Below are 18,227 nucleotides of genomic sequence, written 5' to 3'. Positions count from 1 at the left end.
GGTAGACGGGCTCAGGCCAGGAGGATGGAAGTGGATTCAGGTTGCCTTTGGAAAGGGGAGCTGACAGAATTGCCAGATGGATTGATGTAGGTACGAGAGGAACGAGGGTCAAGGAGGGCCACATTCCTGAGCACCACTTTCCTTGTTCTAACAAGCCAAGGCTCGGAGAGAAATGAGAGTGCAGAGCTCTGGAACAGGATGGCGGGCAGTGGGAGAGGAAGGGGGCACGCAGGGGATGGTGTTGGAGCAATGCTCCCACCTTGCCTTTAGCCAGGTCCTACTCTAGCCAGGTCCTACTTTAGCCAGGTCCTACTCTAGCTTCTGTCTCTACATTAGGCTTCTTGTCTCTGAAGTTCAAACCCTGTGCCTGGGGCCCTGCAGTCCTGGGGGGACTAGATTCCCACTGGGGAGTGCTTAGTGTCCTGAGGAGTGGGCTGGCTGGGCCCTCCTTGAGGTCTGCAGAAACAAAGTCCTGGACTTGGCCGGGAACGCGGGGGTGGGGTGACGAGCCCACACAGAGCAATTGCCTTTCCCTCTACGAAGCCAAACTGCTCTGGGATCTGCCCCAGCCTGTGAAGTCTGAGATAGCTATTTACCTGGGCTCCTGGCCTCATAATGGGAGAGGAGGAGGGGGGTTTAAAGGGCCCAGCCTCCCATCGCACTCCCGCCCCACCTGTCTGAGGATGTGGCATCGCAACGGCTGCTTCTTCTACTGAGTTAACTATTCATGAGTTCTTTGTCACATCCTCTTCCTGGTGGTGGGCAGAGGATGGACAGCCCCATGAGGGGCAAGCTTCCTGGAAGCCTTGCGTTCAGGGAGTTGGGGAGTTGGAGAGAAAGAGAATAGATGGGTGGGCTCAAAGCTCGAGGGTGTGAGCAGTAACCTTTCCCTGTGGGGGACTGGAGGGGTGTGTGTCTGTGTTCTTACTGCAGAAGCAGGGCCCAGGAGGGCCAGCTACTGATCCTGGCTCATTAGGCCACATTTCACTGGAATGTTTACAGGGGTCAAGACACGAACATTTAATGGAATGTCCGTTTGCATCCAAACAACTTATTGCCCATTTGCTAATTATAGTATTTTTCCTGCCCATCTAAACTTCTTGGGCTACATTAGAATCTGAGGGTTAGAAATACCCAGGTTACCGTTTAATCCACAAAATCCTACGTTTCCCCCTTAAGCGTTCTCAAACCAGTTTCTTGGACTTAACCCTTCAATTGTAGAGAATTTCCTGCTGAGGAGACACTGACAGGCTGGACTGGCTCGTTAAGAGTCTCCTTTAAATGGAAACTTTGAGGCAATAATGTCCAAACAAGGCCAGTGTAGGCTCTCTGGGGCCAAGATCTGAAATGGGTGACCTTCCAGATGTCTCTAAAAGCCCTCTGACCCTAACCTGGGGGGAAGACTGTCCTCCAAGACCAACCCCTTGATATGGGCCATTTACAGAAGCTCTCAGCCCAAAGCCGTAAGCCAGGAGCACGCCCAGGGTCCTACAAAGGAAGCTGTGTTCTCAGGCCTGGCAGGAGGTCAGGGGAAGTTGGTCCAATTATACCTCAGCCTTCCTTTCCATCCCTTAGGAGGGTCAGGTCTGTTTTCTGGCCCTCCAGGCAGGCATTCTTGCCCAGGGTGGGAGGGGCTAGGAGGGCAGCCCTTCCTGAGCTGAGAGCCATGACTCACAGGTAGTTACCTGTCCTTGGGCTCCCTGCCAAGGCTGCGAGGGAGCCTGAAGGGAGATATTTAGAGTTCATTCCTGTTTATTCCTCTTAAGCTTTTTCTTGGGTGAGTTGGGCTTTGACCTCTTCCTGATGAACCATAGCGTTTTAATCCCCCAAGAAGCAGGGATTTTCCATTTTTTTGTTTTCCCTTGGGAGGGGTCTGGTGCTTTCCAGGGTCCTGGATGTTTGCATCTTCTTCCCTTCCAGCTCAGTGACCGGTCTGGGGCTATGACACCTTATAGAGAAGCCCTGATCGTTGTGTTCTCTGCTTGGTCTTCTGTCCAGGGTGGTCCAGGACACCAGAGGAGGCTGACCTCTACGGGCCTTGGGAAAGTACCAAGTGCAGTGCCTGTCACAAATGCCAGTGTCCTTCCCCGACCCCCCACCCCTCCGCCAGGAATCCTGGTCTCCAAAGATCACTAACATTGCCCCCACAAGGCACCCACAGGCAGGCGGGTGCTGCCCAGCTTGCTGTGAGGCCTCTGGGACCGACCCCCCTGCCCAGTCCTGTCTGGGGGTGAGGGTGAGGGCGCACGACTACAGATGGGCGTGCCAGCTGCCGGATTCCTGAGTCCCGCCCTGCAGTGGGTGGCGCCCAGCCAGGACGTCTCCAGAGGTGAGGCCGTTGTTTAAAACCTAGGAGCCAGGAGAGGGGACTCCCACATTCAAGGCGCGCTCTCGGAGAGGCGATCTGGAGAAAGAACCGCGGCAGCACGGAGTGAGGTACGTTACCTGCCTTCACCTGCCTGGTGGGGGCTGGATGCGGGACAAGGGTTGTGTATCTGGGTGCCTGGGGCCTGGTTGCAGGGCCTGATTCATTCCTCTTCCTGGGAACTCAGCTGAGCCAGCTAAGATCGAAAGGCTAGGTTTAATGTCTGCCACTGTTTGGATTTCTTTTTCACAACTGATAAGCATCTCAGTGACTTAGAAGAAAGCAGGTTCAGAGCTGGGGCTGAACACAAAGAGACAAGGAGAGGGTGGGCTGGCCCCACTAGAGCTCTTCTAAGGTCTGCCCAGAATGCCTAGTTCTGGGTGTGGGTGTGGTTCCAGCCCCTGGATGGGAGAGCAGAGATAGCGCTGGAGGAAGCCAGAAGATGGGTCTCCCTCTTAGGCCCCAATTGGCTGTGTGACCTCAGGCCACCTGTCTCTTCCCTGGGCCCCTGACTCCTCTGGTAGGGGATTGGAAGGAAAGATTTTGAAGTGTTAGGATATGGGATTTAAAGATGTAGGAGTGTCCCTGGTCCCCCCTTGCCCCTGCCTTTCCAACCCCCCATCCTTCCATCCCAGCCAGAGGAGTTTTGGGGCGTCATTGGAGCAGAGTGAGCATCTGATCCAAGGTAGAGGTGGGCGCTGCATGAACAGGGTGGGGCATTTGCCTCTAGGACCCTTTGAGTATCCACCCCTAGCCTCCTTCAGAATCCTTGTTCTGTGGCCTCCCAACCCCCATGTCTCCTGTACAGCCCCAGCCCATCACTGGAGACATTTTGGGTTGCTTCCAGTTCAGATGAAATCCTCACTCACTTTTTTTTTTTTAAATTTTCTTTTTTAAAGTTTTTATTAGAGTATAGTTGCTTTATAATGTTGTGTTAGTTTCTACTGTAGAGCAAAGTGAATCAGCTATCCGTATACATATATCACCTCATTTTTGGATTTCCTTCCCATTTAGGTCACCACAGAGCACTGAGTAGAGTTCCCTGTGCTATTAGTTATCTATTTTATACATAGTCTCAATAGTGTATATATGTGTATATATGTCAATCCCAATCTCCCAGTTCATCCCACCACACCCCTTTCCCCTTGGTATCCATACGTTTGTTCTCTACATCTGTGTCTCTATTTCTGCTCTGTAAATAAATCGTCTATACCAGTGTTTTCAGATTGCACATATATGCGTTAATACGTGATATTTGTTTTTCTCTTTCTGACTTACTTCACTCTGTATGACAGTCTCTAGGTCCAACCACGTCTCTACAAATGACCCAATTTTGTTCCTTTTTATGGCTGAGTAATATTCCATTGTGTATATGTGCCACATCTTCTTTATCCATTCCTCTGCTTACCCAATTTTAAAGACTGCTAGGCCTGCCTTTCCATCATTTCCATCATGCTCAGCCCAGAGATGTGGCCACCACAGCCTCACTCTTGGGGTGGCTCTGTGTGGTACCAAAGACCATGCCAATAGCAGGAGAGGGCTCAGCTCTAGGTCCTCAGCCTCTTTGACCCACTCATCGTTGCGCCTGTAGGTGGTCCAGGCCCTGAGAAAGGACACTTCTCTTTCCTGGGGAGGCATCAAGGCCCCGGACTTCTCCTGCAAAGGGTCCAGCTCTTTCCTGCTCCCCACGTTGTCCTTCTGACCATGTGGGGTAGGGCAGTGTCAATCCTCCTCCTCTCTATTTCAGAGGGGGAAGCTGGAGTCAGGGAGGGGGTGGCGTTATCCCAGGGCACCCTGGGATTCACATGCCAGCTGGGACGGGGGCCAGGTCTCTGGCATTTTCCAAGTTTTTGGCTACAGATGCACCTGCTGCTCAGAAGTGTCCTAGGTCAAGACCCTAGGTAAAGGCTTCTGAGAAAACATGAGTCCAGAAACAGAAAAGGGCTGGTGCACCCTAGGGATGTGCATGGTTTCACCCAGGCTCCTTTGCTCTGTTCCAGGTGAGGTCCTGGGTGGGGATCATCCCATTGACTGAAGATGAGGCCGCTCCTTCTCCTGTATTTTGGTAAGTATCCCTTCCCATCCTTCCAGGTGCTTTCATATACCAGGGAGGGGACAGCCATGGGTAGGAGGACGGTCTACCACAGTGTGAGCATCACCGGTCACCCTGGGGCCTTTGGGTTTGGGACACTTGTCTACCGGGATGTCCATGAGGTTTCTCTGTCCTGGGGGCCTTTGAAGAAGATGATTTGAGAGGCTCCCAAATGTCTTCTTGCTACCTGAGGGTGGTTTGTGGCTCCCCCAGTGCCCTGCATGGTTTATTTCCCATCCTGTCACTCTCAAGCTGGTCCCAGAGCCATCAGGGCTTGAGTTCTTGATGCTCAGTGAATTGCAGCTGGGTACTCCCAAAGCATGGCAGGGTCACCTTTACAGATAAAGGAGCAGACAGAACGCAGGTATCTCCCAGTGCTCCACAAACAGCCAGCAGCCAGCGCTACTCTGGGCTGTTGACAGAGGCCACGCTGCAGGTGAGAAGAGTTGTGGGCCATATCCTGGTGGCTGAGCGTGTGACTGCAGCTCTGTTCTAGAAAGCCACATGTGGATGCTACATTTCAGGATCATCCGGGCTTTTTAGTTGTCAGTGTTTCTCCTTTCTATTTAGATTGGGGGCTACAGGCTATAAAATCAGCTTTTTTAGCAAACAGCATCAGGATTGCGATTATTCCCACAACCAGCAGGTGGGAGCATGAAGAAGGTGGAGAAGAGGGTCTATTCTTGCCGATCGACGTCGGCTTCCCGGAGGCACACTGGGGTGGCCGGCTAGACCCTCTTCTCTCTAGGCTGCACCCCTGTACCCCCTGTGATTTCAGTCTTGCCCAGCGTCCTGTGTGCCCAGGAAGCCTGCTCCCGTGGGGCCTGCTATCCACCCGTTGGGGACCTGCTCATTGGGAGGACCCGGTTTCTCCGAGCTTCATCTACCTGTGGCCTGGCCAAGCCTGAGACCTACTGCACCCAGTATGGAGAGGTAGGCTCTTCCTCCATGGCTTCCGGGGGCTGGAAGAAGGCGAGCTGGGGCGGGGGTGGGGAAGCCTGCCATCTGTTCACTGAATACTTAGAGTGGACTTGCTATCAGCTTAGATCCACGCGCTGTGGGGAGTGCAAGAAAAGCATTAAGACCGGATCTCTGCCTCTAAGGAATTTTCACCTTTGTTGGGCAAGAGAAAATGTACTCAGAACTAGCGGAATAGCTCCTTTCTCTCTTTTGCTTGATAAAGCTGGAGTTTTTCTCAGCCCTTGGGCCTGGGCAGGACAGTTTTCCAAGTCTCGGGAATAAGCAATCAGATAGATGGGGATCCTTTAGGTGTGTGGAGTGTAAGGCGCCATCTTTGGTGGACAGCGTCAAGGCTGGTGGAGCACAGAGGCTGGGATGTGTGCAAGGCTTGTGTTCTTGCTGAAGGGGGAACCGAGCTGTGCCATGGCCCCTCCCTTGCTGCCATCTCTTTGGCTAGTGTTGGGGAAAGGGTGTGGCTGGAGCTACCGAATGATTATAGGCTGGAGTTTATCCTTCTATGTTTTGCAGTCATCACGTATGACTTACCTCTCAGCCTCTGCATGTTTGGTCCACATGTTTCACCACTCCCGGAGAAGTGGGAGACGTTTTTTTTGTAGAATTTTTTTTAATTAAAAAAAATTTTTTTGAAGTATAGTTGACTTACAATGTTGTATTAGTTTCAGGTGTATAGCAAGGTGATTGAGTTATATTCTTTTTAAGATTCTTTTCCATTGTAGGTTATTATAAGACATTGAACATAGTTCCCTGTGTTATACAGTAGGTCCTTGTTGGTTATCTGTTTTATATATAGCAGTGTGTATCTGTTAATCCCAACCTCCTAATTTATCCCTCCCCCTCCTGCGCTGGGGAAATATTCAAATTAAAGGGCACAGATCAGTGAGACAAACAAGGAAGTGACTTGAGGTTAGCAAGGAGGTTCAGTGGCTCAGCTGATAGGAAACGAGCTGAGCAAATCCAGGCACTGGAACTCTTTGACCTACGTCAATTATCATCACCCGTTTAGGCAACTGATTTTTTTCAAAGATCCATTGTGATTCTTCTTCTACTTTGCCTCTGGACCTTTCTGGTAGGAACTTTGGTTTTCTTTTCTTTTCCCTTCAACAAGGTTGGGGTCTTTCCTTGCTCCTTGTGTTTACCAAGGTGGAAATCACTCAGTGTTTTCTTGTTTCCCAGCTGCCTGTCTCATTTGGCCATTTTTCTGCCCTCAAAACACAGGTTTGGACAAAGGGAAGAGTGAGGGAATGGTTTTCCCTTGAGCCTCTGCTTCTCTTGGGGTAATAAGACAGAGAGAGAAAGGGAGTGAGAGAGATTAATGGCCATGAAGGAGGCTTGGGTTGTCTGTGGTTTCCTCCTTCTGGGTCCTTGTCCTCAGGACCATGAAGATGGTATCTGATCCCATCTCTGGCCTCACTGTCCTTCCAGTCCCCAGTGTCCTTTTGGTCACTTTTTAATCATAGGTGGTACTGCATAGTGGCTTTGGAGGTGCTGAGCAGAGATGGCTGTGGTTTCTGCATCTCACCCACTTGGATGTGGGAAAGCCCATTTGACAGCGTTGGGTAAGATGGCCAGCATCAGGCGAGTCCTCCCTGTGAGCCCAGATTACTCCACAAGCATCAGGAGACCTGGCAGTATTGAATTTCTAGGCAACAGAATGGTTTTAGTTGCTGCCTTCCCACACATACTCCAATCTTGTGCCACTGAGCCATGTCTAAAATTTTCAGGGAGTCCTCTGCTGATTCCCTTCCTTGGGCTGATCCGTCTTCTGGGATGGGAAGCAAGGAGAGATCATACACATCCCCTGTGTTGGGATGTTCCTCGGCCACAGCCCTGTCTGGACAGCCTCTTTCCCTCTAGGCTGGGCTTTTGGCTTCATCCTGACCTGCCCTCTGCCTCTCTCAAATGCCCCAGGGAGCCAACTGCTTCCCTTGCTCTTAAGCAGCCCCTTGAGAGAAAAACTGGGTGCTTGCAAAAGAGAAGTCTAGACTTTTGAAACCATGGGGATGGATAAATCTCAGCTATTTTGGTGCTGTGAAAGTTGAGAAGCATTGGTTCTTTTCTTCCTTTTTCTATGAGGGGGAATAAATCCATGTAACCTCTTGGAAGAGTGGAGGATAGGGCATCTTGAGTGCAGTGTGTAGCCCCAGGTCTGCCACTAACTTGTGGTGCGATCTTGGGCAAAATATTACCCCTCTCTAAGTCTTGCTTTCCTCTTCCATGAATGAGTGTTAGAGAAATGGTCTTTAGGGTCGCTCTTTGCTCCAATTTTCGTTGGGAATGAGCTGCCTGCTGAGACCCAACTTCTCTCCCCCACCTGTCTCCTCTCTGCCTTTTCTGATTTCTCTTTCCTTCTCCCTTCCCCACCTAACCACCTAGAGGCCACTGGTTGCCAACAGTGAAGACACACGCTAAAGGCACAGATACCCCTCTGTACAGGTGTACCCTGAACCCTCACTTGGTGCAGGGGCAGCTGTGTGATGAAAATTAGGAATCCAGATTTAACTCTGATGAGTTCCAATTTCAGTTTTTAAGTTTATTTTATTATTAAATGATATTATAGTAACTATAACTTATTAAGCACATATTATATGTCTCAGGCACTATACTAAGAGTTTTATATAAATTATCTCAATTAATTTTCACAATACTCCATCAGGTGGCTCTTATTATCCCTGTGAGCTATTGGGAAAGTTTGGGTGTGTGCTGGGACCCCCAAACTTCTGATGGAAACACATAGGTATTGAGTTTTCTCAGTAGTTAGAGATGGGGGTGCAGTGGCCAGCCTCAGCTGGAAGGGAAGGTGGCATGGTGCAGAGCTGCATTCCTAGGGCCTGCCCCTTCAGTCCCCCTGTATCCCTGTCTACCAGCTCCCACCTCCACATACATACCTTCCTTAAGTCATAGCCTCTGGTTACTGCCTCTGTTCTATTTTCATGCAGGGGTGACATGGTGAGCCCTGAGCCCAGTAAAAATCACCCAACACCTGTTGCCTGCCTGCCTACTGGTATGGCATGAATGTAAGTGCATTAGGGATTTATGACTCTTGGACATTTTAGCATTGCTCGCTGCCCCCTGCCAACCCTGAAGAAACTCAGGAGCAGTGGGGACTCCTTCCTGTTCCAAAATTGTCTCTCCCAGCTCCTGATCTCAGAGTGTGGCTCCTTTCTCGTGGGTCAATCTTAGCCTGTTAGTATGTCACCTCTTCTGCCTAATTTTGTCTCACTGGCTCAATCCTATTGGCCTTGAGGGCCGGCTTCTATGGGTTTTGGGTCCATATTGCAGCCTTGACAATGGACATACGACTCGGCCAGCTTTGCCTTGTGCGCCCACCCCAACCCAGCTTTGCCCTTCTGGGCCTACCTGCCTTGACTACCCGTTAACTGTCCAGGCTTGAACCCAGGCTGGACTTTATCAAAATGGCCCGAGGCTGCAGTCCCACCCTGTCCCCTGGCTCTCTCTCTTCCAGCTCCTAGGTAACCTCTGAGTAAACTCACTGCACCGTTTTTTCCCTAAAACCCAAGGCATGAATGAAAATGTCTGTGATGTCTCCCTACCCTCATTCTCGTCTGTGCTTCCTCTGAGCCTTAGTTCTTCATTTGAAAAATAGGAATAATGACAGCACCCACTTCAAACAGTTGTTGTGAGGACTGTATAAAGGAAGAAGCCAAGTGACCACTGGGCTGGTGTCTGGAAGATGCTAAATGTCCCATCCCCCTCTCCCCACCTCCCGGGGACCTGTGTCCGCATGCAGGGGCCTCCGCATCTGTGAATCATGCTCCTGAGCTCTTCTTCCTGGATCAGGACACACACTCGCATACTTATTGATTTTTTTGTTTTTTGTGGTACGCGGGCCTCTCACTGCTGTGGCCTCTCCTGTTGCGGAGCACAGGCTCCGGACGCGCAGGCTCAGCGGCCATGGTTCACGGGCCCAGCTGCTCCGCGGCATGTGGGATCTTCCCGGACCGGGGCACGAACCTGTGTCCCCCGCATCGCCAGGTGGACTCTCAACCACTGCGCCACCAGGGAAGCCCTCGCATACTTATTGAAATCAAACTGCCCTTGGGCCAGCCCACTTTCTGCTTCCAAGGTGACCGCTGCCCATCTGATTTGCAGTGGGCTGCTGGGAAATCTGGAAGTGATCATGGTTAATGAAGTCACCCGACTGGGGGTAAAGACTCTCTAGGTCTTGTCCTGGCTCTGACACTTAAAATAGGAACGTGACCTCAAGAAGGTCATGGTTTCTGTCTAGACCACCATTTCCCCATTCATGAAATGAAGGAGTTGGGTTAGTCAGCCTTTGTTTGTTCAGCTCTAACATCTCTGCCAACTTCTGGCTGGGCTGTATGTGACCCTGAGGGTTGGCCATTGTCTCTGTCAGGTGGGTGCTGGCAGAGGCTGAGCCATGACCTTCAGTCATCTCTGGGCTGGTGCACGCTCCCTGGGAACCAGTGGGTTTCGCCAGGAAGTTTTCCAGCCCTGATTTCTGCTCCTGACAATGTCTTCTCCAATGTTGTGTCTGTTCCCTTAAATGCTTTATTTATCTCCCACTCCCTCCCTTTCTGGGGAAAAACTTAATTACCCAGCTGCCTTCATAACAGTCTTACACAGTGCATTCCTCAGGTTAATTAGCTGTGTAAACCAAACAGCTGTCATTTTTATCTCTTGGAAACAAGCTAAGGAGCAGTAGCCAGTTGACGTCCCCTCCTCCACACACACACACGTGCACACACACACACAGACATGCACAGAAGCACACTCACACCCACAGGCACACACCCCGACAACCACTGCCTTTCTGTGTTTGAAAGTCATCTGTTTTCTTGACGTTTAGCATGGCTAATGTGTAGGCAGAGGATGTGACGATGTGAGGATGTGTTTATATCCATCCTGAGGTCCTTGTCCTCCGCTCACAGAGGACTTTGAGCCTGTCTCTGACCAGAATATCTGCCCTCCTATTTCCCAGAAGTTCTTAGCATGTATGAAACTTTCAAAGCTCCTACCATTGGGGATTTATTCTTTTGGATGAAGCATCGTTGAGCTCTTTGTTTAAAATGCAGACACCCTTGGGGAAGGCATCTTGTTAATCTATCATCATTTATATTTCAGGAAGGGTTTGCTTATCAGAAAATTAGCTGTGGCTTTTGCAAAGGGCCCTAAGAGAATAAGACCCAGAATGAGTAAGTTTTGAGGGGATAGAAGAAAAGGGACACTTAGAGAAAGAGTTGGATCAGAGGGAAGCAAAACTTGGGCTGTGAAATGTGAGATTTTTGGGTCCTGGTTGTTATGGGTTGGGGATTGTGGCTTGTGGGGTTAAAAGAGGGAAGAGAGTGGAAAAGTGAGATGGAAACCTGGAAACAAATGTGAGTGGCCTCATGACTTTGCTGGCCTGGCTTCTCACCCCCTTGCTCCTTGGGTCAATTTCCTAGAAGCTCTCTGGGTAGTGTCTTGCAGACCTACCTTGCTTCTTTGCTCTCAGGGGCTATAGGAATCATTGTCACTGGTAGAGCTTTCAGAGGTGCAGGAATGCAAACCATCTCTCTGCAATCAGGTCTAGGGGGATAATTCTGTTTCTGTAGAAGTCTGGGCTGAGGTTGAGGCTGCCCTTACTAGGGGAGAAGAGAGGGAACATCCTGAAAACCAACTCTAGACCCTGCAATTTCCCATGGTTGCCTCGTGACCTCTGTGTCTCTTGAAGCAGAATACGATGAGAAGGTTTGGAGGCAGAGAGCCTGGGAGAGGAATCCCTCCTTCTTCTCTTCCTAGCCCTGTGGATTTGGACACATTTCTCAGCTTCTCTAAGACTTGCTTTCCTAATCTGTCAGATGAGGATACCCACCATTTAATATAATATACCTACCTCAGAGATTTTAGAAGCATAAAATGAGATAATGTATGTATAGTGCTCAGGACAGAGCCTGGTGCAGTGTAATTTTGGGGTGTGTGGCATTCATCATCTCTGTCATCAACTTTAGAATTGAGCTATCTAAATTTAGTTTAGATGGAGACGAGGGCTCTGTTGAGTTAAGGCTTTGGTCAAGATGTGACTTCAGGACAGTGCCTTCTAGCACTGGGGACCTCCTCCCACCTGGCACCGTAACAGGTCTCGATTTTTAAAATTCCCTGGCAATATCCACTGACATAGAAATGGTAAGGCTTGTGGATCATAGTGGGGTCTAATGGAGGCCTTGCTGACCAAGGTCTGAGGGTCCCCTCTTCCCCTGCCCACTTTGCTGGGAAGAATGTTTCTCTAGTACAGTGTTGGGCCAATGTCTTATTTTTCTCTTGCTTCTTTTGCATTCTTGTTTGGAGTGTGTTTAACCTCTGAGCAGATAAGCTGGAGTGGGGGAGAATTGTAATAGCACGTTAAAGCAAGAAGGAGCTTCGTTATCTCATCCCCCCCCTGCATTTTACCAATGAGGAAGGTGAAGCAGAGGGAATGCCCTTCTTGTAGGCAGCTGCATTTTTTTCTTTTTTTGGCGCTGGCTTTCTTTTGGCCCTGGCTGGCAGCCATGACCCTGACTACAGCTCCTTAGATAGACACAGGCAGTCTCTGACTTGCTTGTGGGAGGGAGTTGGACCACGTATAACCAGAGCCTGTTTTCCTATTTTCCCCCAGAATTAGCTCCATGTTCTGCAAAAGCACAGAGCTTTGATTTGCATTGCTTTCCCTTTTCCACCCTCTCCATTGTGATTCGGGCTCCCACTGGCTCTTGCTCTCTCCTTTGCCCCTGCCATAGCTCTCTGGGAGGGTTTGTCTTCCGGCCAGACGGCTGAGCTTCTAGAAAGCTCCAGGATAAGGGAAAAGGCCCAGTCTTTCCAGACTGAGGGGAACAGGAGCCAAACTGGCTGGAAGCCTGACAGGCTGAATTGATAACAATGCTGTGTCTCTGAAGTAGCACAGCCAGGGGGATGCTGGCCAAGTGACCCCAGAGAGAGAGGCAGCTGCAGCTGGGAGAGACAGAGGAATGTAACACATATGAAAGGAGGAGCCTCATGTTGAGAACCACACACACACACACACACACACACACACACACACACACACACACACATACTTTTATACACATACTACCTATAGACATACAAGAATAAAAAGGAAGGGAAACTGAGGCCCAGAGAAGAGAGGGAAGAAATTGGCAGATTGCCTTCATGTGGGCTTCTCCCATAAGCCACCCTATTTCAGGCCTCCATCCCTCTAGCTGGTTGACACGCAGAGCTCCTTAAAATACCTGTCCCAAGCCTTATGGCTTAGCCTGTTTCTGAGGATTGAGATAATCCCTCCTCTAGCTATGTTACTGTGATAAGTGGCACGTAGATGTTAAGCTCATGAGGCCATCTGATCCCTCCATCATTGTCTGAGCACGTGGAAGGCAGGTGGAGAAGGCGTGGGATACCCCTGACTGGCTGTGAAGACAAGGTGCAGGCAGGGTAACAAGCCCACGCTGAGTACCCTGGGCCTTTTTAGTTTGTTTTGCTTTACAATAATGCCTGAATATAAAAGTTAATATATATCCAAGGCATCAAAGTTTAAAATTATTTAAAAAAGAACAAAGAAAAAAAGTTACCCATAATGCCATTTCCCAGAGATATTAGGTTAAAACTGTATGCAGCTGCCATTTTTGTTGGTCAAGATGGCTGAATGTCAGCCATTTCATTTGGTTCAACCTAAGATATTGGTGTATTTCCTTCCACATATTTTCTATTCCTTCAAGAATATATATTTGTGATCATGACATGTATACAAGCTTATGCCCAACTTTTTTTCAGAGAACATGATATTTTTTTTCGTAAAACATTATAATGTAAACATTTCCCCCATGCAATGAAAATCTTTCTCTCAACAGTCTTTTTAATGGTACGTAATATTGCATCATTTGGGAATATCAACGGCATTTCCCCAGTCCCAGGTTGAGCTGTTCTAGCTCCTGTGTCCCATGGCCCAAGGGAAGAAACTGGGCCTTGTTTCTGGCATTCTCTTGGCCAGGGAACAGGCTGGGATCAGTTCCCAACAGAGCAGGGGGGTCTCCGGTGACAGGTCGCCGGAAGGCAGCTGGCCCTCGTCTCTCTGCAGGACGTGCTGAGTGCAGATGGAGGATGGGCAGTGGAAAAGTTTGCCTCTGAGAGGCTGGCCAGAATGGGGAGAAGGGCATGCTTGCTGCCAGGGACCAAAATAGGATTCTAGAGGAGACTCAGATTCCAGCAAGAGGTGTCTTTTGCCCAGACAGGATTATTTTAAGTGCTCAGGTATTTATTTTAGCCACTGACACATCTGCAGTCTCCGAGTTAACTGAACTAGGTTAGCCTGACAAGCCAGCTTTCTTCCCAGAATGCTTTCTCTGTCTGAGGCTCTGCCATGGTCAGCCTCAGGGTCAGACCAAGCCCTTTGGGTGAGACAGAGATTGTCACCCTTTACCGTGTTTCCCACAATGTCTGTGCATCCAGGTGGTTTCCTAGTGGAAATGAGAGGATGACAGAGAAGGAGGGAGGGAGAGAGAAAGAGAAGAGCAAGGAAGGGGTGGGGATGGGAGGGGAGGAGGAGAAGAAGAGAAAGATGTAAGGAGGGATCCTGTCTGGTGCTGGCGCTGGCTATCAATCAACAGGAAAGTCACATAGCCTCTTGGAACCTCAGCTTTCTCACATGTGAAATGGGAATAATATTACCACGTACGGTGGTTGTGAGGCTTAAATAGGTTATTGCACTGAAACCCCTGATACAGTACCTGGCACACGGTAAGTGCGCCAATCACTTAATACTGATGTTTGTCACCTCCTCACTCCCTCGCCCCGCCTTTTAAACTCCCAGGAAGGGAGAGTCTAGTAATAATGTAAATGAAAATGCCAGCTTTTACTGAGCATTTACTATTCATTCAAAAAGTATTTATAGAGGGCCTACTAAGTGCTGGGCACTTTGCTAAGCACTGGGATACAGCATAAAGGAAAGTAAGTTCTGCCCTCTTGGAGTCTACATTCTAACAGGGGGAGGCAGACAGTAAACAAACACTGTGAGCAAATAAATTGACAGTAAAAGAACAATACGCCAAGTGGGGATAGTACTATGGAGAAAAATGTAGCAGGGCAAGGGATGGACAGTGGGTGCTGTTTTATATAAGGCATATGTGCCAGCCATTATAAGAACATTGAACATCCCCCCAATATTGTCTTTTTATATTTCATAATCATTTTTCATTCTTTTTCACATTATTTTCCATTATAGTTTATTACAAGAGATTGACTAGAGTTCCCTGTGCTGTACAGCAGGACCTTGTTTACCTAGTTTACATAGAGTAGTTTGTATCTGCTAATCCCAAACTCCTAATTTATCCCTTCCCCTCCTTCCCCTCTGGTAACCATAAATCTGTTTTCTATGTCTGAGTCTGTTTCTGTTTCGTAAGTAAGTTCATTTATATCACACCAAAAATTATTGTTTAATAAAGCACTTTGGGACATGACAAGGACACCTCCAAGTACCAGGAAGGGTGACAATCCTCTTGTTTTGCAGATTGGAGGTGGGAGCTGGAAAGGAGTGGGAAGCAGAGGCTCACAGAGCCAGGACTCCTGACTCCCCTCCTGCATCCTCCACTGTTCCAGGGTTTGCCAACAGCGCAGGGGGAAGAGTGGTGTCGGGTGAGGAGTTTCTATAACTCAAGGCACAGACTCAGCCTGTTAACTCAATCCCTCTGGGACTGAGCTGTCAGCTTCACCAGTTCGGCAGACATCACTCGTTCTGAACATTGGCTTCCTTAGCTTAGTGCCTTCCCTGGACAGGGCAGAGGTTCAGGGGCTAGAAGGCCTCAGAGAAGGCTGCCTGAGCTTTCCCCTGGTTCTGGTGGGTGGAGGCTTCGGGGAACACAGAGGCAGGAGGTGTGGGGAGGTACACTGGTCCTTATGCAAAGGAACTCACAGGTCAGGGAGGTTCTCGTCCAAGCCTTGCTTTTACATGTGGGTCAATTGGGAGCCCTCTGAACAGTATTCTTTCTCCTGGGCACAAGGTTTGGGACCATGGTTACTCAGGGAAAATAGGTTTGATGTGTGTTGCATGAGGGACCTCGGGTAAGGTCATGGTGTCTCTGTGAGGTGTGCACGTGTGCACACGTGCACACACATTTGCACACGTATGTACAAACTGAAAGAACAAGGGCCATGTTCTCTGGCTGTATTCTTCTTCTTGGTCATCTCTGCCCTGCTCTGGAGCCCATGGGGTTCAGTTTTTTCCCTTGTTCTTTTCTTCTGTCCCCTCTTCCTAATCCTTAGAAACTTGACTTTCCCCAGGCTGCCAGAATTAAGTGAGATGAGCTATAAAACTCTCTAGCCTACACATAGCACATAGCAGATGTTAAATTAATGTGAGCTTCTCTTTCTTTCTTCTTTTTGCTCTTGGCACCCTTTTCAAATTTCTCTTTGGGGCAATGTCACATACGAAAATTATTTTTTCTCTACCATCGCATACCACTTTCCCAATTACAACCTCTATTTACTATTTACTTAGCTATGTTTTGGGGGGACCCAAAGGACGTAAATGAAAAGATGAACAGTAGTCTTGTTTTGAGAGGTTGATCCTTCCAAGTGTATTAATGAAATCAATGGATCCCCAAGGGTAGCATTTCCATGGAGAGAATGTTCTGGGCTCTCAGGATACAAGGGGGGAATTCTCACTGGCCCTACCTCTTAGTCTCTGGCATCTCTTTGTCCCACAGTGGCAGATGAAATGCTGCAAGTGTGACTCCAGGTTGCCTCACAATTACAACAGTCACCGAGTGGAGAATGTGGTCTCGTCCTCGGGCCCCATGCGCTGGTGGCAGTCACAGAATGGTAAGGACCTGCCACAGCCTCCAGGGGCCTAAACATGTGGAGGCTCCCACAGGATGGGGAGGGTGCGCAGGAGCCCTTTGGGGTTCCCAGGGCTTTCTTATTGTAGTGGGACGTGGGTGGTTGACAATCAGAACCTTCTCTCTTTGTATTTGAGGTCTTTCAGATGCTGTAGGTAGAAGAATTTATTGGAGGTTAATGAAAGGGTCAGAAGAGAGAGAAATGCCTTAATTTCATTCTACTTAGTCACAGTGGGCTTGCTGATGGAACTGAGCTTTGCAAACAGATTTGTGTTGAACAGAGGAGTTGAAACTCTTTAAGGTTTTAAGGGCATCAAGTGATGGTGGGAAGGAAATTTGGCCAAGAAGAGATAGGATCTAGAATAGGTGATATTAAGTAGAAACATACTGGTACCCCTCTTCTCGGAGAGGGAAATTGGAAAATCAAGATTAGAGAGTTTCTGATTTCCTAGAGCCTGGGAAGGTAGAAATCCTCTGCTCTAAAGTTTCTACGTTTTGTCTTTCCAGATGTGAGCCCTGTCTCTCTGCAGCTGGACCTAGACAGGAAATTCCAGCTTCACGACATCATGATGGATTTTAAGGTGTGCTTCCTGGGCATGGCAGTGGTTAGGAGAGGGGGACTCTGGGCTGTGTGGGCGTGGACTCATGGGGAGCACAGGGTCCTTGTCTCCTCAGGCTGGAGGTGATGGTACCACATGCTGGAAGGGCCTCCCTTCCCCAGGCTGAGGTGACACTTACCCTGAGCCTGTATCATGGTGACAGCAGAGGTACCACTTCTGGGAGAACAGTGACGCCTCCACATTCCCTGTCTTGGCTGTGTAGTGCTTATATATCCTCTCCCTCTTTGCATCCCCCACCCTTAGCCCATCTAATGTATTCAGCTCTGCCAAGACCAATTGTACAAAGCCTGTCCACTTATTATACAGTTGTGTTTTCTTGGTATACTCTGTTTTAATAACTTTGCTGATGAGATTGAGTTTAACAGACAGCCAAGAACTGGCCCATCCACATATAAGATGTGCTTTTGGAGCAATCTGCTCATTCAGTGCTATCACTTTTCAGACTCTGCTTTTAGACTAGCCTTTGGAGATGTGCCTTTTGGAGGGAACATTTTCATTCATTACCGACAGGACTTTTTTTTTTTCCTTTTCCTTTTCCTAATATCCTATGTGACTGAGGAAGTTGCTCTAAGAACATTGCCTCAAGAATAGGTCAAAAGTATTTTGAGACATTCTAGTGCCATTTGAACAAATGCTCAGTCTCTAACAGTGACAACTTCTAAGGGAAGTATTCATTTGGATACTGGTAGTCTCATTGCTTTGTCATCACTCACCCATTCATTTATTTGTCCATTCTTGCTACACACATATTGAACACTGATTATATGCTGTTATAAAAGATGTCTAAAACTAGATCACGATCCTCTAGTTGCTTTGGTATATGTAGGGAAGATAAAGAACCAGTAGCAAGACAGTGGGATGTGTGCTCTGATGTTGGTAAGAAGAGGTGCTAGAGAGCCCAGGAGGGGGACCTCCAGCTTGATCTGTCTTTGGGGGAGTGGATCAGAGAATACACCCAGGGGAAGATGACACTTCCTAGGCCAGTAATATCCAGGTGAAGGGTAAGTTCATTCCAGGCAAAGAGAACAGCAAAGTGCAAAGGCCAGGAGGCAAGAGGCAAGAAGGTATATAATTGGGGGAAGGGGACAAAGGAACGCACGTAGGGGCTGGTGGGGCAAATATGTATACGGTAGTGAGAGGTAGGGATGTGGAAGGCTACAAACTGATGAGAGATGAGTTTACAGATGTAAATGGGGAGGGAGGAAAGTAGGTGAAAGATTCATCTATTCATTCAACAGATGTACTAACTGCCTACTATGTGCTAGATGCTGGGGGTACACTGTGAACAAGATAGACAAGGTGGGGGAATTCCCTGGTGGTCCAGTGGTTAGGACTCTGTGCTTCCG

The 18,227-nt window shown here is 48.8% G+C and overlaps 1 protein-coding gene across 2 annotated transcripts in view; it reads left to right on the top strand.

Moving 5' to 3' along the window:
* The first annotated feature begins 488 nt into the window (after nt 1–488).
* LAMB3 (laminin subunit beta 3) overlaps nt 489–18,227 on the top strand; it is a 42,291-nt gene continuing 24,552 nt past the window's right edge. Inside the window, exons 1-5 of one of the 2 annotated variants that reach the window (XM_060130627.1) lie at nt 489–2,436; nt 4,366–4,430; nt 5,236–5,390; nt 16,130–16,244; nt 16,769–16,842. In XM_060130627.1, coding sequence (XP_059986610.1) covers nt 4,403–4,430; nt 5,236–5,390; nt 16,130–16,244; nt 16,769–16,842 — 372 coding nt within the window. In that variant the 5' untranslated portion in view covers nt 489–2,436; nt 4,366–4,402. Of the gene's footprint in view, nt 2,437–4,365; nt 4,431–5,235; nt 5,391–10,541; nt 10,613–16,129; nt 16,245–16,768; nt 16,843–18,227 lie in introns of those variants that run through there. The other variant, XM_060130636.1, reaches the window with a different exon arrangement.

This window comes from Lagenorhynchus albirostris, chromosome 2, assembly GCF_949774975.1.
Source record: "Lagenorhynchus albirostris chromosome 2, mLagAlb1.1, whole genome shotgun sequence".
NCBI classification, from domain to species: domain Eukaryota; kingdom Metazoa; phylum Chordata; class Mammalia; order Artiodactyla; family Delphinidae; genus Lagenorhynchus; species Lagenorhynchus albirostris.
The sequence above is the reverse complement of the archived record's forward strand: the minus strand, read 5'-3'. Positions and strand labels throughout refer to the sequence as shown.